Source organism: Dendrobium catenatum, unplaced genomic scaffold (genome assembly GCF_001605985.2).
Source record: "Dendrobium catenatum unplaced genomic scaffold, ASM160598v2 fragScaff_scaffold_853, whole genome shotgun sequence".
Classification (NCBI taxonomy): Eukaryota; Viridiplantae; Streptophyta; class Magnoliopsida; order Asparagales; family Orchidaceae; genus Dendrobium; species Dendrobium catenatum.
Genome location: NW_021319315.1, coordinates 6,350,359 through 6,375,176, shown reverse-complemented (window position 1 = coordinate 6,375,176; position 24,818 = coordinate 6,350,359). Strand labels below are relative to the sequence as shown.

General features: G+C 35.5%; 1 protein-coding gene across 16 annotated transcripts in view; it reads right to left on the bottom strand.

Annotated features, from left to right (window-relative positions):
- Window positions 1-902: 902 nt before the first annotated feature.
- LOC110107392 overlaps window positions 903-24,818 on the bottom strand; it is a 59,138-nt gene continuing 35,222 nt past the window's right edge. For 13 of the 16 annotated variants that reach the window (XM_028696980.1, XM_028696981.1, XM_028696982.1 and 10 more), the window contains 10 exons: window positions 21,344-21,443; window positions 17,270-17,468; window positions 15,121-15,292; window positions 15,013-15,050; window positions 2,606-2,687; window positions 2,443-2,532; window positions 2,314-2,336; window positions 1,429-2,236; window positions 1,272-1,321; window positions 903-1,102 (listed from right to left, as the gene is read on the bottom strand). In XM_028696980.1, coding sequence (XP_028552813.1) covers window positions 939-1,102; window positions 1,272-1,321; window positions 1,429-2,236; window positions 2,314-2,336; window positions 2,443-2,532; window positions 2,606-2,687; window positions 15,013-15,050; window positions 15,121-15,292; window positions 17,270-17,468; window positions 21,344-21,443 — 1,726 coding nt within the window. In that variant the 3' untranslated portion in view covers window positions 903-938. The remainder of the gene's footprint in view (window positions 1,103-1,271; window positions 1,322-1,428; window positions 2,237-2,313; window positions 2,337-2,442; window positions 2,533-2,605; window positions 2,688-15,012; window positions 15,051-15,120; window positions 15,293-17,269; window positions 17,469-21,343; window positions 21,444-24,818) is intronic. The other 3 variants (XM_020837641.2, XM_028696983.1, XM_028696984.1) reach the window with 3 other exon arrangements.

Here is a 24,818-nt window from a genome sequence, read left to right as displayed (position 1 = left end):
TCCTTTCTTTTCAAGAACTCTCCATATCACTTTTCTTGGAACTTTATCATATGTTCTAAATCAATAAATATCATATGAAAATCCTCCTTATTCTCTCTATATTTCTCCATCAAAGCTCTCAATAAATGAGATATAAGTTTCTCAGAAGAAAATTTCATATCATCAATTACATCATAAAATAATAATATTTTAAGAAGCAGTTGATTAAAATAGTAACTTTTGTTTATAAGAGAAATTGACTTTTAACTTTTTGAGAGATTTTTATAGGAATTCTCCAAGAGAGAATAAAAGCCATATATATATATATTTCTTGCTTTGAAGAGCTCACTACTATTTTTCCCTAAGCTTTATCATTTTAATGAGATTATATTTATATTTCAGTTGATCATTTTATTTAAAATTTAAGGCTTACTTTTTCAATTAAATAACATTAATAAGTCTTAAAAAAAGAATTTAAAATGTCATAACTAAGGTCTTCAATTTTAAATACTAAGGCTTCGTTTTAAATAATTTTCTTACTGCTTTATTTTGTATACTACAATCATAATTTTTATTTAACCTCTATTTTTTTAGGCTTTCAAAAAAAAATTTACACCAAAAAACTGCTTTATACAACCGTTTTAAAAAGTTAATTTCTTTATGGTAATTTTATAAAGCCAAAAAAAAAAAAAAATCATACCCAACGAAGCCTAAAATCATACAAATTTCTAACATAATTCTATCAATAATGTATGATTCTTTGTAAGATTTATTTTATACCTCGTTGAGTAACTCATATGACAAACTATATGATGCATTTATATACCACATTAAATTGGTACCTATGGATACTGCATTATAACCATGATTCTGCTCATGGTTGCTCATTACTCAACTTTTGACTATGTCAGTTTCAAAAAAAAAAAAAAAAAAAAAGAAATAACAAAACAAAAGCTACGTTATACCTTCTTTATATCCTTTTCAGAAGCTTCCAAGAGTACCTTTTGCACACATAGAAGTTGAAGCACATAGCTTTGAAGCATAACTTGATAAGATGCGTCACCATTACCACCACATTCACTATGAACTTCCTTGGTTTCAGGTTCTAACGTTGCTTTAGATTCTACAAAACAGAATCAAGGCCAAAAGATAAGCTTCTTTTAAGAAGAAACCGAAAAATAATTCTTGGATAGCATTATAGCCAAATCTTAATGATTAGACATATCTAAATAGTGTCACTCAAATAAAATGAGAGTAACAACAAGAAGATAAGAATGAAAGAACTGAGGAACCTTCGTTGCATGGATGGGGTGCTACTGGTGAACGTCCTTGAAATTGATTACTGAAAAGACAATGGAGCACGATAGATCCTTATTGCTATAATGCTATCAAAGAGTGTATTACATACCAAATGATGTCAATGATTCATTATAAGCATATAATACTTACAGTTTACTATGCACATACTTCTGTATCTGAGTAGGAAGTTCCTCCATCACAGTTGGAATTACTTCAGTTTCCTCGTGGGAATTTACAACCCTTTGACTATCAAAAGGTACTGGAATTTCATTCTTTGATTCCTCATGTTCACTAACTTTGCTCAAAGTTTCTTCCCCAGCGGCACTTTCAGCATTTCCTGAAGATGTGGATCTCTTTTCATAGTCCTTTACCGGTGGCTTTCCAGAACTACCTCTATCTTCATTATACTCCTGATATTTAGGCAGATGAGTACAATGAGTTTCTTTGAAGAAGTCTCCACGATTTGAAGAATACTGACCGAAGCTTTTAGCTTTTGTTGAAGGCTTCATTGGTATCTGCGAATTGAACTCAAAAGCCATCTTCTTTCCGAACATTTCATTCTGATTGATGAAATTATTCGTGCCTTCGCACTCAAAAGGAACTTTAAAATTGGACTGGGGCGGGGGGAACATATCAAAATGGTCATCTCGAAGCATGGCTTCGTTACCAGAGGATGTCGTGCTTCTCATTGTGAAGTTGTTGAAGGGGTCATCAGATGGAGAAACTTGTCCCGGTAAAAATATGTTCTCAACGTCTGACTTTTCAAATGCATTGTTGCCCTTTTCTTTTTTTCCCCAAATTTCATCATCAAACCCAGTGAATATGTTTTTAATTTGAGAAAAGTTTTCCATAAATTTCCCTTCCCCTGAACACGTATAAAACTCATCACTGGAGTTTCTTTTGTTTTCCCCCAGTTTCATGGAATGGATCCCAAAATTTAGACTGCTTTTCTTCCTCGCTGCAAAGATTTTCACCGACAATGAGGCAATATCAACCATTCAGCTTTAACTACAACAAGAATGAGTAACGACCAACCTGCATTGGAGTTTAAATCTTCGCTGCAAAGTCAGCAGAAGAAAGCAGGATGCGTCAAAATCCTTGATAAAGAATTTCTCATGAAACAAAGATAGAGATTAACAAAAAATGTAACTGCGGGAAGTCAACCTTAATATACTTTCGTAATCTTCAGAATGTTTTGTTGATAAAAAGCCCAAGGTAGGTAGTTTGAACATCCCATCAGCATTCGTATCATCACTAAAAGCAACGTAACACTAGCATCAACAATATTATGCTTAATGAACAGGTTCCAATATAAATGTGAAGATACCTTTCCCAGATAAACGATGTGCTCTCTTTTTCTGACGATGAATGCCTAAAGTGAGGTGCAGAAGTTGCTGGCCTCCAAATAAATATTGTCATGTAAGCACCAAAAAAGATAAATATTAAAAATATGGTAAAATGCAATTTAGGCTTTGTTTGGGACTGACTTTTTTTTTTGCTTCTTAAAGCAGCTTTCAAGTACAAAAATTTTAATTTTGTACTAAAAAGCTGCTTTATAAAGCAGTAAGAAAGTCGTCCCAAATGAAGCGTTAGTCTCTAAATGATAGTGTGATTTGCAATTCTGTTATTCTAAAATACGTAAAAAAATTAGTCCCTTTTGTTAGAAGTCCCGTAAACCCAACCAATATAGCTTTGAATTGCCTTTTCAAAAACCTAGCTGAGCATTTAGTTTCTTTGTTTGACTTTGAGAAAGTTTTTTTCTCCCTTTTGATAAAACAATTTTTAGTTCATTTCCAAGCATGGCACAGAATAATGAGGCACCTCAAATATAGATTATCCAGCGCATAAGGTTTTCCATCAATACAATTTGAAGCAATTGACGTACGGCTCCTTACCCCTATTTGTAGAGAGGTATGTGATTTGAATCCGTGACTTCAAGGCCATATTATAGGCAACTTAATTATTCCTCTTAGCACCCCCTTTAATATAATGATATGATAAATGAGTACTCTTTTGTGAACATAAAATACAATCAAATCTTGAATAGATCATAAAGATTTACTGTACAGCTAGAAATATATGAATAAAGCAAGAAATAGACAAACCATCATATAGTCCACCGAGGCAACTGCGAGCTCAAGTACTACAAGGTCACTTTAAGATAAGATCATCTCTCTTTTGAGTTTTTGATACGTCTTGGAAGTAAAAACAACAAATAAAAGAGAACAACATAGGAACACAAAGATAGGATTGATTTTCTGATTTCTCCTTCAATAATTAAACAAGATATAGTTAATCTACTATTTAAGAGGTAGATCAGCTCTCCCACAAACCCTAGGCGCTGCTAGGAACTCACAACAAAGACTAGGAAAATAAACTCAACAAAATCCTCCCCTAAGCCATGACAAACTCCCCATTAAACAATCCTATAACACAAAAACACAATTAGAACCTTCCTAATCAGCATAAAGATGATTTAGGAAACCTTTCTAAATAAATAGAACATTCATAATCAACATAAACATAATTTAGAAGACCTTCCTAAATAATTAAACATGATTTAGGAAACCTTTTTAAATAATTAAACATGATTTAAGAAACATTCCTAAATAATTAAGCATATTTTAAAAAACCTTCCTAAATAATTAAACATGATTTAAGAAACCTTCTTAAATAATTTTCCTTAATTAAGAACTTTCCTAAACAACTTGCTCTTGATTATTAAGCAAAGTTGTTTGTTACTAAGGCTTTATTTAGATTTAAGAACAATGTAGCCAATGAAATGAAATCTCAATAATTTATGAGTGAAAAGCAAAGCATGAGAAGATGTGAAATCAACTTAGCACGCAAATTTGCATAGTTCGATGGGATCCACCAACATCAATGCCAACACATAAATCAAATTTTTCACTAAGCTTCAAAATAGGGGTACATTAACAATTTCTCTTCATACAAAATTTGAAGGACAAAGACTGTTGCATCCGAGAATATTCACGACAGTAGAGATATAAAATTTAGCATCGAAGCTTTGTATGAAGATCCAGCACACTGACAGATAAAAGAGAGGGATGCAAAAGTCATAAAAAACACCAAGATTTTTATGTAGAAAACCTTGAAAAAGGGAAAAATCGTGAGGTCTGACCTAGTTAAAATGATTCTACTAGTATTTATTGTTGATTACAAATGAGGCTATTCTTCGTGGGGAAGGCCTTGACTCAATGTATCAAACATACATCATATAGAGCACATTACATGGCGGGAGTTGGAAGAATGTATTGATATGAGAGTTGGTCTCAAGAGAGAATTGGTTTGTTCGTTTGGTCGGAATGATCGGAGTCAGGCAACGGTTGTAGGAAAGACCATGGTCAACGGGTTACGGAAGTCGGAGAGACTGTAGTTGGCAGGCAATGGAGGTCGGAGGGACCGTAGTCGACAGGAGACGGATGCTGAGGGACCATAGTTGACAGACGATGAAGATTAGAGGGAGTCGGCATGCAACGAAAGTCGGCGTGCAAATGTGGTCGGAGGGATCGTAGTTGGCGGGCTAAGGAGGTCGGCGAGACCATATTCGACGTGCGACGGTGGTCGGAGAGACCATAGTCGACGGGCTACGAATGTTGAAGGGACCAGAGTCGGCAAGCAATGAAGGTCGGAGGAACCAAGGTTAGCAGGAGATGGTGGTCAGAGAGACCGCAGTTGACAGGCAACGGTGGTCGAAGGGACCATAGTAGGCGAGCAACGGAGGTCGGAGGGACCATAGTCGGTGGATGATGATGGTCAGTGGGACCACAGTCGGCAGGCGAATGTGATCTAAGTGGTGTGTCGATGGCAGCCGGACGGAGATCCGGCAACATTCGGTGGCTAGGCAGAGATCCAGCGGTGATCGACGGACAGGCAATGGTCCAACGACGCTCAATAGTCGGGCAAAGTTTCGACGACAGTCGGCAGAAAAGGAGGTCCAGCGGTGATCGGAGGACGATTGTAGGCAGCCGAGAAAAGGCCTGGCGGCGGTGGGCGACCAAGAGTAGGTCCGGTGGCAGTAGGCGACAAAGAAGAGGTCCTGCGGTAGTAGGCGAACGAGCGGTGGTCTGGCGATGGTCTGGCAATGGTCGAAGGACATGCAGTGGTCCAGCGACAGTCGACGAAAGTTCGTTAGTGGAGGTGCTTGAGTGAAACTCTAGGATCCTTGAAGCCTTCGAACTCTCTCCAATCTCTAGCTAAAGGGTCCTTTCATGAAGAGAGCATGGGTCTATTGATAGATTTTTGTGGTGGTGTGCTCTGTAAATATGAAGAAGATTCAAGGTAATTTTGGAGTGCTCCATTAAATGGCTCATATTGATTTCCTTGATCATAGAGCATTCATTCATGATTCAACCTTTCATTGCCTTAATGATGTTAAAATTAAGTGTTCTTGGTCTCGTTAGATTCGTCTCATTGACTCGCTCGATTTGACTATAAGCATACTATATTTGGATACCATTTAATCATCCAATTTATACTTCAAACTTTTCAAATGTACTTCAGTCCCCCAATTTGGATCCATATGGGCTTGGATTGGACCGATTTTGGTGTCATGGGGTTCGTCTCTTTGAGATATTCAACGTAATTATAAGTTTGTCAAAATTGGAGTTCAGATGACCCGAATTTAATTTTGGAGGTTATCAACTCCTATATGCTTTGAGATTCGTGTCTGATCAAGGCATTTTTCGATGACATATCAATTGCCCTCATATTTTTGGATGTCGAAACTTGTGGAGTCTGAAAATAAGTGCCTAAGTCGTTCAAACTATTGCAATGTAAAATTATAATTTTCAAATAATTACAAGGCATAGCCTCTCCCTGGACGTCAATATGGACCTACCATTGGGGTCATGAACTAACTAAAATACCCTAGATCATATTTTTAGCATATCCCAAAATTAGCTTGTTGATCGAAGCAAAAAAAATATCAAAAATTTGAGCGTGGAATATTGAAAAACGATTTTGGGGGCCCTAAAACATCTAAATCAAACTGTTTGGGCTAAAAATCAGGCCCAAATACGCGTAAATGACTAAACTGGGAAGCAGGTCGGTCAGCCGACGCCTACGCGTGCACTGGGGCCATGAACAATGCCCCATCCCCCTCTCTTTCTTCAATCACCGCTTTTAGCAAAAGTTAGCAAAAGTATCGTCTCAACTGAGGGGACAGGAATTTTTTTTTATTTAATTTATTTTCCTTTTTTAATAATTTAAAAAGGAAAATTGTCATTTTCAGCCTCAAAAAAATTCAAAAAAAATCAAAAAATTTATGAAAAATCATTAAAACACTTTTTTTCTCAATTTTTTTCCTAAATAACTTATAAATACCCCCCGTAGGGGTTAGGGAGAGGGCACACTTCTGAGTCGATACAAAGATTTTTTTTTATTCAAAAATTTTCCTCGTGAACATGCCGTACACCCCGTGAATATATGTGTTTTGAAAAGAAATTAAAAATAGTATATTGTTGTGCATCACGAGTTGCACTCATTACTCATTTAAAATGCATAAGACATCAAATCATTAAAATAAAATGTTTTTTATGCATCCCCCTATCGTATAGTGCAAAGGTGTCGAAAACATACACGTGCACCATACAAATGCACGAAGTAACAAGTATGCATATTGTTGAGCATGCAAATGCACCAACATTCATGCAAACATGCAAATGGATCAAGATTCGTGCAAGTATGCCATGCAAGCATACAATGGAGCACACAAATACATCACACAAGCACACAATGAAATATACAAGTGTATCATGCATGTACATCATATGCTTGTATCATGAAGGATATAAATGTACAATGCATGCATATTATATAAACATGCAAATGCATCATGCATATTTACTATTCAATATAAAAATATATCATGTGCGGGTACTACACTACATATAAACACATCACATGCATACACTACGCAACATGTAGATGCAGCAGGCATACACGCCACACAACATGCAAAGGAATTTGATGAGGACATCCGACCATGAAAGTTTATCAGATGAGCCGAAGATCGACGGGCCATGATTGTACGACTTTATTTTGAGTTATTATTTATATTTTGATTTATTTATTCATTTTTACCCTAACTTGAGGTAGTAGGCCTATGTGACCCCAGGGGGCACTTTTGTCATTTATCTTAATATTGTATTTTGTCTATTTATAACCCCCTCTTCTTTTTTGAGGGATGATTATTAAGAAAAAAATTTCTGCACTCTTATTCTTAAGAGCTTTGAGAGTTCTTATGAGAGTTGAAGTCCCTGGATGAGAGAAATGTACTACCCACCAGTCGCAGGAAGCGTCCAGGCTCATGATTTGAAGTCCCTAATGGAAGGCAAAGTATTACATATCAGCCGCAGGAAGTGTCCGGGCTCGTGGTTTATCTTCTCTGCCACTTCCCCTCCTTCCTAGTCGCACCCCCCTCCCTAGGCCGAAATCCAAAACCACTCCTCTCCTCCTCACAACCACCGGTTCAAAACCCTCCTCTTCCTAGCCGCCGGCCCAAACCCTAAAACCCTTCCCCTCCTCCAAGCCGCCGGCCACAATACCCGGTCATTTGCCTCCAAATTTCAAATCTCAAAATTGATGTTTTCCATTAAATAACGCATTTTAAATTAGGAAGAATTTTTAAATTCAGATTCCAAACTATTGGAATTTAAATTTTCTTTCCTAAAATAGTATAAGTTATATTAAGAAAATCCCTCCAACTAAGGCCTTTTAAATTTGAATTTAAATTGAAAAGATAATTTGTACTAAATTCTCTTTCCTAAATTAAATTAATTAGATTGGAAACTCAATTAAATCCCCTAATCTCCTCCAATCTTCTTTAATGCATGTGGGCCCCTCCCCTTCCCCTCTTGGCCACCCCCTCTCTCTCTTAATTAAGAGGCCCATTAAAGCCCCCCCCCCCCTTGGCCGAAATCCAAAACCACTCCTCTCCTCCTCACACCACCGGTTCAAACCCTCCTCTTCCTAGCCGCCGGCCCAAACCCTAAAACCCCAATTAAGCTATCAATTCCCCAATTACCTCCTCCCTTTTCGCTAAAATTAATTCCATAAATTTTGAATTTGCTTCCCTCCCAATTCAAAATCAAAGTTTTCAAAATCAGATTTTAAATTCTTTAAAATCTGAAATTATTTTCCAAAAATATATGGGTTAAATTAGGAAAGGCTCCACCATTCAAATTAATTTAAATTTTGAAAAGAAAATACTCTAAATCTCATTTTCTAATTTAAATTTCCAAACTTAGCAACCGCTCTTAATCACCTCATTAAATTCCCATCAAGGGGTCGGTCCACCCTTCCTCCCTCCTTTAATTGGAGAATATTCAAATTCAAACTTTTCCCTCCTCTCCAAACATTAAAATATGAAATTAAATTTCAGATTTTAAATTGCCCAATCATGGCTAGCTTGGTTTTACATCAGAATTATACACGCATCCTAAGCAATGTGTAAATGCATCATCATCATGCAAATCATATATGAGCATATTATCCATTATGCAAATCATATAATAGATATTAGCCATCTTACGAATGCATTATGCAAATACACTGAAAATTTGCACGACATTTAAAAGAAATTTTTAATTGTTTCCACGTATCTTGAAGAGCGCAATAAATATGCTAGTGTGACATATGAGGATGTTGCGCGAAGTAAAAATAATAAAAGGGTTTTAAATCGATCGTTTTGAAAAGTGAGCAAATTGACTAACATGCGCACATATAATTTAAAATAAAACTTAAAATACCCGCATGTGCTCTAACAAATGCATTACACCCCTAAACTCTTGCCTGAGAATGTTGCATGGGTCAAAGTGAACCAAAGCTCAAGTCCGATTCTCCTCCTTGAATGGGTCGGAGTTGACATAATTTTAACCAATAAACAACTACACTGTCGTAGCATCGACCTGATCATTTAATTTTATGCATTCTCATTAGGCCTTCAATGCCTCTTATAAAAAAGAGTCACCCAATAAAACATGAATTCTCAGGACTCGCGCTTGTTGAATTAATCAAAGTATGTGGTTTTTTAAGTTCACATTAGGCCTTCAAGACCTCTTATAAGAAAGATTCACTCGCTAAAACACAAATTCTCCGGACTAACACTCATCGAATTAACCGGAGTGTTTGATTTTATACGTTAACATTAGGTCTTCAAGACTTCTTATAAGAAAAAATTCACAGTCAATTAATACCACTAAATTATGGTCACAACCAGAGCTCGTATGTTCCACAATGGCTCTAAACCCTTGAATAATGAATCGTAAATATGATAGAGCACAAAGCCTTTTATTAGCTAAAGTGAACTCAAATCCGTCCCCATAGATAAACATTCACCCCAAGGCTACAAGGTACTCTTGCACGATGCAACCCATGGCTATTGACAAGAATCCTTTGGTTAAGTTAGGTCGACTACCTCCTCTGACTAAGTAGACAAAGAACAATAATAATCTGGAATGACGAAACCATATGATATTGATCGGGGACTGCTTTAAATATACGGTAATAAATTTCAAATCTTAGAAAATCCCAAAATCCAATTTTAAATCTTTGAAGCTACTGCGCTACTATATGCTAAGTATTTGGTGTCTTAAAAACCAACCTTAATTAAAAAGTATTTTCTCGTTATCATGTGGAATAATTAACCATAGGGTTTTGTACCTATGGGTAAACAAACCCTAGATAATAAGGCCCTCACAAAATGTGGGTAATTCCTTCTTGCCTTCTTCAGGATATGCTAATCTAATTCACCTTCCTTTTGCAAATTATCACTAACAAGGCATACAAAAGAACTTTTATGTGCTACATCATAGTAAGTTAGATAAATGAAACATGTCATTGCTTAAATTTCAATTAAAAACTGGTAAATAAATTTGATGATAAGCAGGGTAACTAGAAAGAAATGAAAACTTGACTATTGGAGACAAGCTACTAGGAAAATGTCCAAAAATGGGATAAACTTCAAAATAATCCCCAAACGAGCTAAACTTCAAAATAGTCCCACAACTATTCATATATGGCCATTAAAGTCCCCGAGTATCACGTTGCTCTAATTTAATCTTTCAACTATATAAAATTGATCCATTTGGGACTAAATTGGGATCAATTTTATATTTTTGAGAGAGTGATTTAGAGTAACTAAATTGGCCACACATGAATAGTCTGAAAACTATTTTGAGATTTTTCTTATCTAAAAACTATATGCAACAAAAAGTCAACCCTTTATCCCACTACATGGGGTCGGCTACATTAATCTTTTTTCTCCATTGTATCCTATTAAGAGTCAAATTCTCATTTAAATCTAATAAAAAAAGTCATATCTAAAAACTATATGCTCAAATAAAAAACTGCTAAAAAAAATCTAAAGGAATAACATGAGAAATAGAGCACAGTTTGTAGAAACCAAAAAGAAATAAACATGCATAATATCCATATGAGAGATCAAAGAAATTTCATATGATTTTTATTGATCTTGAGAAGAGACATGTGATCGAGTGCCACAACAATTGATTTGGAGCACATTCAGACAAGAAAAGGTCTGTTTTAAAAGCATAATGAACTCATCACAAATATGTATGATAAAGTACTCACTAATTTTAGAAACAGTTTCAAAATGGCATAAAATTTATAATATATTGGATTACATTAATAATCAAAATTGAGTTTATCTTATATAGAATTGGCACCAAAGATTTGTTAGAATCCAACCGTTCAATGCAAATAAGATCCAACAGCTACAGTGCATGATCCGTGGATGTTATATATATATGCTATGCAAAGATGTTAGAAATTAAGGCTATCTGTTAGTTATCTGATGCCTTATCTGATGAAAAATGAAAAAATGTCATGAAAGATGAAATGGCTCTAGAAATAAACAAAACATGGGAAATCATCAACCTACCAAAAGGAAAAAAACCAGTTGGTTGCAACTGGGTATTCTCTATAAAAATACAAAGCTGATGGGACACTGGAAAGGTACAAATCAAGATTAGTGGCAAAATGTTATACGCATCTCTTTATTTACTTTAGAATTAAGGTTTAGTTTATTGTGTAGGAACTAGTCACTTATGTTTTTCTTTAAATGTTTCTTTTAGATATAAATCGTGTGGAGGGAAAGAGTTGATCGGACAAATGAAAGGAGGACACGGATTGAGGTAGGTGGAATGAAAGTTTTTACAAATAATAGCTAACCTTTCTTTCATTGCATTTACATAGAAATGATAAACTCCTTCATGCTTATTATGATATCTTTTTATGATTCTTGCTTCTTTGTAAAAGTAATGGACATTAAAAGCAAAGGTAAAGGTTTTCTTCATGCAAATGCAAAAGTTCTCTTTATGTAAAAGTACAACTTATGGATCTCATGCTCATTTCTCTATTTATTCTATACATGTCTTTCCTCTTGCATGCAAAAGCAAACATAAACATATCAAGCATGCATTTTCTTTATGGAAACATACAAGTGGATTGTTTAAGAATGATTTACATCAAGCATTTCTTATGGTTATATAAATACTAAATGTATGTGCATGTTGACGCGGAAGTATCACATGGAAAAGGAGGCTCTTATGAGCCATGGAAAAGGAGGCTCTTATGAGCCATGGAAAAGGGTGGTTCCTATGAACCAATGGAAAAGGAAATGGCCAATTTATATGAACCTGATCAGTACAAGTGATACTCCTGAGACGGGTGTTATAGTTATACATATATTAAACTATTATGAATGTTTCATACACATGTTACATGCAATTGAGATTATCCCTTGAGGCATGATATTTTAACAAGAAAGAAAGGAAAGGTTATGGAAAGATTAAGCATTTGAAAGTTGAAGTAAAGGTATGTTTTTTTTCTTTGAGCACAACTTGTTATATGATTGATGATTCTTTTGCTAAACGACGGGCGGCAGGTTCTTTTGTGTTTTGGTGTTTTGTATTGAAAGATTAGAATTAAAATGTAAGAGGAAAAGGTTATACTTATGGATCCCCTTTTGTATCTTTTGTAATCTTAATACTAAATCCATTGATTGGTGATCTTTGAAAGAAAGAAAAGAAAAAGTTTATGTTTGGAAATTCCGAAATTGTAGTGGCTCTTTCTTTATGTTGATGCTTCATTTTGGAGTTATATTAATTGTTTTGTAAAGTTTCTTTTATCTTCTTTATGTCCAATCTCTGTTCCCGCCTCGCACTTGCGAGCTAATCGGGCCGGGTCGTGACAGATGGGACACTGGAAAGGTACAAATCAAGATTAGTGGCAAAATGTTATACGCAAACATATGGCATTAACTACCAGAAAACCTTTGCACCTTTAGCCAAGATGAACACCGTCATGATCTTACTTTCACTAGAAACTAAGTACAATTGGCATCTGGAACAATTAGATGTAAAAACTGTATTCCTACATGGGTACTTGGAGGAAGAGATATTTATGGAAATACCACCAAGATTTAAAGAAAGATCTGGAGGTGACAAGGTATGCAAGTTGAAAACAGCCCTATATGGGTTAAAACAGTCACCTAGAGCCTAGTTTGGAAGATTCTCTAAATTCATGCTTAATGGATATCAACAGAGTCAAGGGGCCCATACACTATTCTTTAAACACTCAAACTCAGGAGTCACAACATTTTTAGTGTACGTGGATGATATTATCTTGACTGGAAATAATGAAAAGGAGAAAGATAACATAAGAAAAATTCTTACTAAGGAATTTGACATCAAAGAACTTGGTAGACTAAAATACTTTCTTGGAATCAAAGTAGCTCACTTCAGCAAAGGAATCTTCATCTCACAGCAAAAGTACATTAAAAATCTTCTGAAAGAAACAGAAAAACTAGCCTGTAAGCTAGCACTGACACCAATAGAACAGAATCTCAAATTGGGAGAAGCTAAAGAAAATCCAGATGTAGATAAAAGAATTTATCAAAGACTTCTAGGAAAATTGATATACCTTTCTCACACCAAACCAGATTTAACATTTGATGTCAGTATGGTCAGTCAGTTTATGCAAAATCTAAAATAGGTCCATATGCAAGTAGCAGAAAGAATATTGCACTACCTTAGAGGAAACCTAGGAAAAAGGATTCTCTTTAGAAGAGACCAAGAAATAACCCTAGAAGCATACACTGATGTTGATTATGCAGGATCACCGATGGACAGAAGATCTTCTTCTTGGTACTACACATTCCTTGGACGAAACCTAGTCACATGGAGAAGCAAGAAGCAGAACGTGATGGCAAAATCCAATGCATAAGCATAATATAAAGCTATGGCCCTAGGAATATGTGAGGTACTATGGATAAAAAAGATTCTAAAAGATATGAAGATCAAATGGGACAAACCCATAAAACTACATTGTGACAACAAATCAACAATTAGCATAGCTCACAATCCAGATCAACATGACAGAACCAAGCACATAAAAGTTGACAGATATTTTATAAAAGAAAAATTAGACAGTGGACTTGTATGTATCAACCATCTACCATCAAAAGATCAACTTGCAAATATCCTTACCAAAAAGGAGTGGATAATGCTGTCTTTCTCATAATGATAGCCAAGCTGAGAATGACATATCCATACTTCCCAGCTTGAGGGGGAGTGTTAGAATCCATCCATTCAGTGCAAATAAGATCCAACAGCTACAGTGCATGATCCGTGGAACGCATGACTCACGTCAAAACTCTTTCCATGTTCGGGTAGTTGATTTAGGAAGGATTCTATTAGATTTATTATGTAATTATTTATTTTTGTGTTAAGATTTCTTGTATAGATCTATAAACATGGAAGAAATCATGTAATAAAGCAAGCCTCTTCTTCTCAAACCTCTTGTTTTAAACAAGATTCTTAAAAAAATATATATTCAAAGTGAAGCATATTAATGTATGATTGTTGCAAATAATATAATTCTAATTGGTGTGATATACATCAAACTAAGTGAAAAATTAAATCAATAAAGAAAATGAGTAGAAGATAGAGTATTTATAAATAGTATTAACAAAGATTAGGTATGTAACGTTATTTCAATGGGATTGATAGTAATAATTATCAATCAATATTAATCAAAGATAATGTAATGTCTAGATGTCTTGGATCAAATATACGAAAGAATAAATATATGAATGAGTATATAATTTTTAGAGTTAATTGAATTGTTAAAATGATAAAGTGCCCTATGCGATAAAAGGGTATCATGAAAAAATTTATAAAACTGCATCAGCAATGTTGTATATATCCTAATGTTGAGAAGTAAGAAAATCGTTGATGGCTAAGTTGAGCACAGAACTAATAACATTAACATGAGTGCGATGGAAAATTATGAAGGATAAATTAAGAATTGATTATATTAAAAAAATAGTTGAAATGAGATTTATTTAAGATAAAGGTAAATGAGAATAAACCTATGATTTAGACATGTGCAATGAATCTTAATAAAAAGGACTAACTAGATAAATATATGAAATTAGTATCAAAGGATTAGAATGAGAAGGGACAGAACTTAGGTAATATGAATAGTAGTTCAAAATGATTTACAAAGAATAGAATTTAAAACCTCAAGCAACACATAATATAAATGAATGAAAAATGAGTATTCATAAAGCCAATTCCAAATAGTTGTGATAAGGAGGGTGATAATGATGATATCCTGAACAAATTCTTTATACTTCAATTCTTCAGAAAACTGCATTAACTATTTCAAATAAGGAAAGAGTAGTACCTGAAGCCTCAAATATTTCGCCCCCTTCCCACAAATTCCTAGATTCCAGATAAGCTCATCACTACGATAATATTCATCTAGCCAGATAAAAGTATTGATGTAACTAACCTGCTGCTTCCTAGAAAGGTATCTCTAACACCCACGTCAGAGGCTTCATATTTTTCGAACTTCTTGGTAGTGGAGCTCTGGAAGGGATGTCCCACAAAAGAAAATCTTTGATTATGAGATGAAGCATCATAGTTTTTCCCAATGAATTGCTTTTCCAAATATCCAAAGCTATCTATCAGACATCAGAAAAATAAGTCTGCAATTATACGGTTGTGATTCTAAATCTCTCAAAATAAGGTGTGCAGAACAGTCAGAGAAACATAAATATCACAAACTAAACCGATTTTATTAAATTTAAGTCACAAGATGCCAGTCTTCGGAAAGTATTGCTTCATAACAATAATGGGTAGGCAAGAATGTGAGCATGCGTTTGAGCTCCTACACTCAAACAAACTTTAAAAGGCGGATGCACAAAACACGTGAAATTGGCCAACTTGTGTATCCTGAAACAATTTTCTTTATCCACGACTAGAAGAGAGGCTTACTAGATGATTACTATATGCGTTAAGTGATACATAAACACAAAAGTAGCAGGTACAATAAAATGCAAGTATAGCATCGTAGCACTTCGTACTTGGCTCCAGCTTAAAGAAAAATCCAAAGTCCATATTTCATGGTTAAATTCAACACATGCTGTAATAACTAAGACAAAAGTGTTCACTTCTGCTTATTGTTTCTCATAGTCATCAAGGAATTGCTCATTAGTTTTGTGCATGTAAAAGCTAGTCATTTCATGGTGGTTCTCCTATTCACACTCTCTCACCCACTAATTTTCTTATACACTTCTCATTGCCAGAGCTAATAACTTCTACACACAAGCTTTTTCTTAAGAACACTTACTGATGTACCATCTGCATACTCTTAATGCCTCATCTTCATACTCTCTCTCACTTCAAACTACCTCAACTTCTTTGTCTCCAGCTGGTTTCAATCTCACAAGCATTTTTTTATTTTTTAATTATTCCTTCATCACTTCATTCTTTATATTTTCTTTATCCTTTTAAAAAACTAAAAAAGTATGCATATTGAATGTAACATATATTTCCAAAAATTTATCACACGATGTGATTTTTGTTTGATTAATTAAATGATTACATCGATTAGTATATGTAAATATAACACAGGTCATGAACGCACTAGATAGTAGTTAGTAAAAATGTCACTTATTTTTGTGCTTTGCACCATGTACAATAAAGCAAAAAGGAACTCTTTGGCATTGAGCTTGACGCTTCGAAAACACTAGCCATTACTATAGCAAATATTGGTGGTCTTGGTAGCTGATAGTATCAGGCACTTTACTACAGCCGCTAATACTTAATAGTTGCCTTGCTGGTAGTGTTGTTTGTTGCTGCTTAACTTCTTGACTACTATTTGTTGGTGCCTTCCTGCTACTTCGCAACTATCTTGTTGGCTTGTTTCTGCATTGCAAACTTATTATTGCCTAGCAATTGTCTGGTTTGTTGTTGTCGCTACTATTAATTTCAAACCAAAATCATAGAAATAGATTGTTGTTTGTAGCAATATAGGGAAGAAAATCAATTGCTTTCTGGAGCAAACCAATGCCAAAATAAAGAAATGAAATGTTATCCAACAAAGAAAGAGTCGTAAACAGTAAGAAGTCATCTACAAATTAAGACTAAGCTAATGGTGACGGTGAAAAAATGTGTGAACTTGATCTTTTGTGCCTAGCATTCTATAAAAATATCATAGTATTCTAGATAATATTTATTTGTATTCCATAATTTTGCATATCAATTTAGAAATTCTCAGATTTTTTAACTATGATCCTGGTACTTTAGGCCATTCGTCATCAGGCACCCTGCATAACTGTGGGCCTTCCCAGATTATGGGATCACCATCAAGGAGTTACACCCTTAATCTTATTTCTGCTTTAAGATTTATATCAATTTAACATAACAAATATAGAAAGTATTGCAGCCATGAATCTAAAAAACATTACATGGTATATAAAACTAGTAATCCTAAATTTATGTAACTTTACAGAATAGAAACATAAGAGTATCAGCAAAGAAGAAAATGGAAGTTGTGAAAAATTCTCCATTTTGCTCTGCGCAGTGCCCATAGAATGATTCAATACTGTCGAACACACTTCAAAAAAAACGTAAGAGGATCCCATAATGAAGGTTACCATTTGAATGCTTCTCATTTGAGGCCAATAAGCATGCATCAAAATCTTTTCCCGTAAAAGTGATTTTATCAACTTGATCCTCATGGCAATATGGAGGCACTGGTCCTACTCTGGATTTAAGAGTCGCTTTAGTATTATAAGCCCATGTGCCACTCTTATTGCATAATGGTGATACCCTGAAGTCATCAATCATTTCATCCTGGGGAAAGAAATGTTCAAAAAAATAAAACTGTGATATGTCAATGCAATAAGAACGAATATCTTATGACAGCCTCCCAAGACCTGATTTAATAACCAAGCAACTAACAAATAGTTCAACATATTATTGCTTATTCATTCTAATATTAACAACAAAACAAGACCAAAGCACTTGGTAATTGTTAGTTCTAATTAAATGATTATAAAAAATAAAAGATGATGCTTCAGAGAAGTTTATATCAACAATACCAAAAAGAATTAAAATGAAAAGCACGATGCAAAAAACCATATGGACTAACAAGATGAGATTTGTTTAACAAGCATTTTGTTTCGGTTGCTGAGAAATCTACAAAGATGGCCTCACTGTTAGAACACCATGTACCTAACTTGTTTTGAATACGTTCGTGATGTGAAACAATCCATGCGAAAGATGAGTTGCTTAAGGAAGTTTGCACTTGTAAATTTTAGAGAGCAATGAGAGAGCAATGTTAAGCAAAATCCTCTATTGATGTAAACGATAAGATAACATTAAGGTGATAAAATAGCTTAAGGTCTAACACATGCGAGAGGTTGAGATCATTAAATAGTCAACTAAGACTTACTTTGCATACATGAGTGGTTTCAACGAGAAATTCCAATACTAACAATAAGATTAGTCTATGAAAGATCCCTCACACAACTCTTCCTATTACTAAGTTCTAGCGGCGAATAATTGACATGATCTTCATGAATCCATTAATAACCATAAACGAAAAGTAAACTAGGAAGATAAGACATAAGAGAGGAGTCCCAAGAAGAGCTTTACCCAATGAAAAGATAATGTAGACCTCTTATGCAAGGTCTGGATGCTTGAAAGATGGTTGGCAGCAGCCTTCAACTCTTGGTTGACTGTGGACAGCTGTTTGGCAACTCCTGAGGGGAGAACAGCCACCAACCTTGGTCTAGAATCCTTGGGCAGCGGGTGGGAATCCTTCCAAGCGGCTGGATAGCTTTTGATCTTCGATGGACTGCAACTAGGAGGTCTTCAGGTTGGCGAAACAACACGTGAAGACTGCTGGAATCTATGGACGGTAGATGGGAACCTTCAGGACAGCAAAACAGGGAATTCGAAAGGGCAGAACAGCAGCTTTCCAGATCCTGAAATTCGAGACAGCAAAAGAACCCGTCCAGAAATCTGGACAGCCAATTGTGGAGCAGAATTTCAGGGATTTTCAAATCTCAGATTTGAAATCTGAAATAAACTGAAATTATGTTTGAGAGGGGAGGTAATTAAGAGGTGATGAGGTGGCAATTAGAGAGAGAATCAATGGGGTGAGGTGGCCGGCCATAAGGAGAGAGAAAGGGGCTTGGTAATGAATAAAATGGGGCCCGCAATTAATGACAGATTTTAATCAAAGATTATGAACGGAAATTTCAGGTTTCAATTTAGGGAAGTTTCCTAATGCATGGCAATCAAGAGAATTGATTTGAATTTCAAATTTGAATTGAAACACAATTAAGAAGATTGCCAAAAATCAAGGATTTAATTAAGGAAAGTCAATTATGTCTCATGGGGGATTTGAAATTTCAAATTTCAAACCTCATGGAGGAAGGCCGGCGGCTAGAGGGGGGGACGGAGCCAAGGGGGACGGGTGGATGGCCGGCGGGTGGTGTATGTTTGGGCGTCGGCGGCTTGTGGGGGCCAATGGGGCGGCGGCAAGGTTGAGGGGAGGGAGAACGAAAACTGAAAGAGATCTTTCGGAGGGGGAAAAAGGAGAGAAGAAGAAAAGATATGGGGTAGAAAACCAAAAGCTCCACCAAGGGGCTGTTGGGCATTGCTTTGAGCCTCTCCTAGGCTTTCCTCACTTGAGAACTCACAAAGAGAACTCTAGAACTCACAAAGAGATCCAAAATAAAAATTTTCATTAACCATCATCATCCTCCCAATACAAGAAAACTAGCCTATAAATAGGCCTCATGAGAAGAAAAATAACAAAGACTGAAATGCCCTTCGGGCTACAACACTACATGACCACCCATAAGGGTATAAAGGGAAAAATAATAATATGAAATAAACTAGTACAAAAACATATAAATAAATAGCTCAAGATTGTAGCCGTTGATCTCCGATGTCCTCATCAGTTCGACTATATCATAGTCATCCCATGTTAATCCAATGTCTTCTTCTCTTACAAGACAACAGGCTAATTACATTCAAATGTGTGAAGGCTCTTCAATTAAGCAATAAACTAGCATACATGCAGCACTAGCTGAACCAAATGAATAGAATGCAAATGTTGGTCACTAAATTTGAAAAATGTTTTCAAAATAATGCACCTAATGGAATGAGAAATACCCTAATTAATGTATGATGAGGAAAAAGACCTTTGATGAATCTCAAATTCAACATTTTATTCTGGAGTAAAAGTTAGCGAGAAAATAAATGACAATCCTTTCAGAACATGCAGCACATGATGTCTGTATACTTGTTTAAATGTCATTGTTCGGCTATGCTATTACAGGGGACTATGGCAGGCATTAAATTGCTTGAGTGGAAGGAATTTCTCTCCCATGGTGTATATAATTGCTTTAACGCAATTAGGCATTTCATTTTCATATTATCGGCAAAAATGACTCATGCAGTTTTCTCCTTAGGTGAGTTTTCAATTTTTTGTTGTGATTTGCACCGACAAATCATTCTTTTTAGAAGTTAGCTCATCATTATCATTGTAATTCAGTAAGTAGAATGCAATGGATATTCATCAAGCAATGTGCAGCCTTCAACAACAAGAGCATGAGCGCGTGAGCTCAACACTAGAAGCTTCAAGTTGGTAAACATGTGTATGATATGAAACTATTTCAGAAAATGCTACTGAGAATCTCATTAGCAAACAAAAGAAAAATCATAAAAGTTGAGTATTAATAATTAATTGTTTGCAAAGTTTTCAAATGAGGAAAATAGTTGCGCGAAAACATTTGCCACCTCAACTATGAGAATATCGGATGCTGAAAAAGAATGTTTTAGTTCATACCTAAAAGTCTAAGAGTTTAGTAAATATTTTGACGCCAGCTATTCCTCATAAAGTGAACAATGTATTTATATTTGCTGATAAACCATTATAGAATATGTACCCATCGTGTTTGGTAGGACATTCTTGAATGGTTTCCACAATACAATTTGCTAAAAGTCTTTCCGTAATTAGTGCCATATCTGCTCGCTAGATCTGTCTCTTATCAGACCATGTTCTGAGAGCTATTTTTCTTTTCTTTTCTTTTCTTTTTTTTTTTTCTCTGGAGCGTCTTCATTTCTCTGATTTTTCTTTTGCTCATATGCAATAAGGGAGCCAAGTAAAACACATTTGTCTTTATTGCATATTGGTAAGTTTCATTGGAGCATCATCTTCATAAAGTCGAATAATAATATTTTATGGAGCTAAAATTGCTTTTATTGCATTGTAAGAGGTGAATCACATATAAACAACAGCACCTAAAGAGAACTAGCAAGAAGGTTATGATGAACTTAACGTGCGAATGCAAGCAAGGGCGTTTTTATTTCTGCTGATATCACATTTTAGTGTAATCTCACCTCTGGCCTTTGTAACTCACACTATTTATAGCAAATAAAGTACAAAAGCCCCCAAATAACTTAATAGAAAGTAAATGAAGGTTCGCTCCTATTCTTGAAACATATTGGTTGTAGTAGTATAAACATCAAAAGATGGACATTTAGACAGCCATTATGCACGTAACCATAGAAATGGAAAAGATATTGCTCTAATCTCTATAATGGATTAACAGTAGCGATTTATAATAATCATAAATATTTGAAGGTTACAATAACCATACTAAACAAGTTTAAGGATTTAATTCAGAAATAGGAGATTCTCATGGTCTCACCAGTTCCTCATTACAGCCATCATAAATGGACTGTAGGGCTGATGTTGAACGAACCTGCCTTGACGCTTTTGATTCCATAGAAATGCCCTTGCAGGAGAATCTAGCAAAAGAATGAATTCGAGTGCTTAATGTCTGCAGAGATTTTCATAGAAATATGTGCTTGTCATAGTTAATAGAAATTCTTTAAAAATGGAAACAATGCAAGACACTGCAAAATTCACTTTTTTCTGTCGCACTCCACGTAGACTGATGATGTTATGTTAGCTTTCATAATCAAATGATCCTTCATCAAAGATGCATTTAACAATGCAAAGATCAGAAACAAAAGGGAAGCCCACATAAAAATCAAAACAATCCCCACGCTTCAAACCACATGCATAATTTATGTATTAGCTTTGAGCTAATTTTGTTAGTCTTATTCTATTAAAAAAATCAATTATCGTGCAATATAAATGATAAATTATAAACCATTTGATGCATATAATGCATGATCAAAGAACCATAAAAGCACATAAAATTGTGTATCCAGTATGAATACATGCATAGATCAAGCAAGGATGTCTTAAAGGAAAATAAAGCAAATAAATTTCAAAGCATGCTCTACCTTCAAAAGGCTGATTATGGACCTCTCCATTGGCTTGTTATCAAAATATACTAAAAGATGTAGAACATGATATAGAAGACAAGACCAAATGTGCAGTAAGCAACATTTAAACATCTACTTTTGTGTTGAAGAGAATTCCCTAGTGTTGTATGCCTGATAAACTCCACGTCCAATCAAGTAGATGGTGTGGATTTCATCGTTTGAGCTGATCCATGCACACACTCAACCAAGAAACCATCAAAGCACCCCAAGGTTCAGCTCCAAAGAGTACTTTCTGATGCACAAATCAACTTAGTTCAAGAGGGTAAGTTTGATGCTACTGCATACTCAAAGAACCCTAAGGACACATAGGTTGTGTATCCACAAGTAAATACATAGATCAAGCAAATTTATTTTTCAGGAAAAGATTTGCTAATAAATTCGTAAGCTTTCCCTATTTGCAAAAGCCTTGTTATGGACTTGAGTGACACGGACTCGGATGGCATCTGTTATCAAAACTTACTATGGCATGTAGAATCTTATATGGTGAATAAAGGCAAAGCTAAGTACAGGCAATATTTAAACACCTGCTTTGGTGTTGGAAATATTAATAATTCCCTAGCATTGGATGCGTAAAACACTCCACATTCGATCAAGTGGATGGCAAGGAATTCATCCTTCAAGCTGATTCATGCATTCGTTCAGACAACAAAACATCAAAGCTTCAATGGAATTCAACTCCAAAGAAGAGTCCCATGTTGAAATCAACTTAATAGAGCTTTCAAAAAGCCTAATCTAGTTAGACCAAGAGGGCAGCCTTTTCAAAACACAATCTCTCAGATTCTTAGCTCAGCAAAAAATAACGAAATGCAAAAGTTAAAATAAGCACATGACAGCATATTTATTGAGTGAGCCTAGTGTTCTGAGCATTAAAAAGGTTATTGGTGGATATTATGATATGAAAATGAAAGTCATATCATGCAGATTTAAAATGTAATGCAAAGACTGTAATTCATTTATGTAGCCTTTCGTTGCTATTAGGTTTCCAGTGAACACGTGGTCCTACAGCAATAGGGATGCCATGTTGCCTTGAGTGGCACATGAGGGGAGTCGGTTACCAACTCTCCCTCAACTAGACGGAGCATGGATGCCCTATTATGCTATCCTCAGAATTTATTTGCACCAAAACTAATGATTTGAGAAGATCATGAATGGTGAGTGAGATGAGAAATTTGAGACTAACATGGATCAACCAACCTAAATTGAATTTTTCCAATGCATCCCAAACATGAATAATCAACATCATCCTAACAGTTCAATGGATTGGAGCCCTAGCCTCATAAGAGATGTTGCAACCAACCCCCTCCGACTAAGCGATTGGTAGTTGCTGACAACAAGTGGCATCATACCAGTATTAGTAGTGTAAAGTGGCAGGCCATCTAATGATAACAAGGGAGCAAAGCATCCCATGCAATGGAAGTGTTTCTACATGGCAATGGTCATGGCAAGGGGAGGATGGCCAGGGTTACCACCTTGGAATTTGTGGAATATTGGAGATCACATATTTGTTAAGGAGGCAGCAATACTGTCACCCCATCCACTGAGAATGGGTGATGATTGTTGCCACCAGTAGTTGCAACAAATGGTGGTGTTTAAGTGCTAAGCTTCAAGGAACCTCTGTATGAATGCCTACATGAAGTAAGAAATATTTGAACTCTGGCTGTAGAAGCATTTTGCATAAAGTAGGAAATATCCAAAAATATGCATGACAAAAATGATGACCTCACATATGAATGTTGACCTATTACCAACTCTAGGATTGAGTCAACCACGCATGACCAAAATGATGAATGAAGAAAGCAACGTCACAAAAAATCTGTCCAAAAAACATTGACCAAAAGCAAAATTGCCGAAACATTATCAGTTTGCAAAACAAATAGCTCTAACGTGTTAGAAACAGCTAAAACGGCTAAAAGATTGAAACTCATATTGGTCAGGGTTTTCAATTATCAAAAATCAATTTTTGCGCACACGAAACAAGAATGAAATAAACATGCACAAACGACAAAATTTTGAGGGGAAAATCGATGCACAACTAACATAAATAAATTTTATTATTACTTGAAATTATATTTATATTTAAGTTCATTATATATTTATATAATTTCAAATCAAATATAATAAAAAAGAGAGAAAAAGACATTTTGTCTTTCAGCTGTCATGAAGCAACTTTTCAAAATAAGAAATAAAAAGAAAAGCAAAAATCATTAAAAAAAAAAAAGCAAAACCCTAAAACTACCCAAACCAGCACCTCACACACTCAAAATCCCTCACTCACCCTAATTCCCTCATCTCACTTAACAGAGTAGCCGACACCCTCTCTTTTAACCCTAATTCCCTTCTTTTCACATGAGACTCACCCGATTGATGCGGGCAAAAGATATAGGGAGCCTATACCCTTCGCCCATAAAAGACACGACGGACTTCTAAAAACGAAATGGACTAAGGACGAGTCTACATCACCGATGCCCCCTCTCTCTTCCTCTCTTTTGTGCAACCCGGCAAGCCAACCTGACACAACCTCACGCCACTGTCAACCTTCTCAACCGACCACCGCTTGCACCACCCTAGCTGCAGGCCACCTCTCTCCTCATTCCTCTTCAACATATACTTCTTCCTTCTCCTTTTTCTTAATTCTTCATCCTCCTCAATTTATTCTTATTATTCTCTTCTTTCTTCTTCTCTTCTCCTTTATTCTTCTTCTTCCACTTCCATTTTCTTCTTATTCTCATTCTTCTTCCTTTCATTTCCTCCAACCTTTCTACCTCACCACCTCACTCTCTCCCATATTCTCTCTCTCTCTAAACTACCTTTCTCTCAGTAAGCCACCTT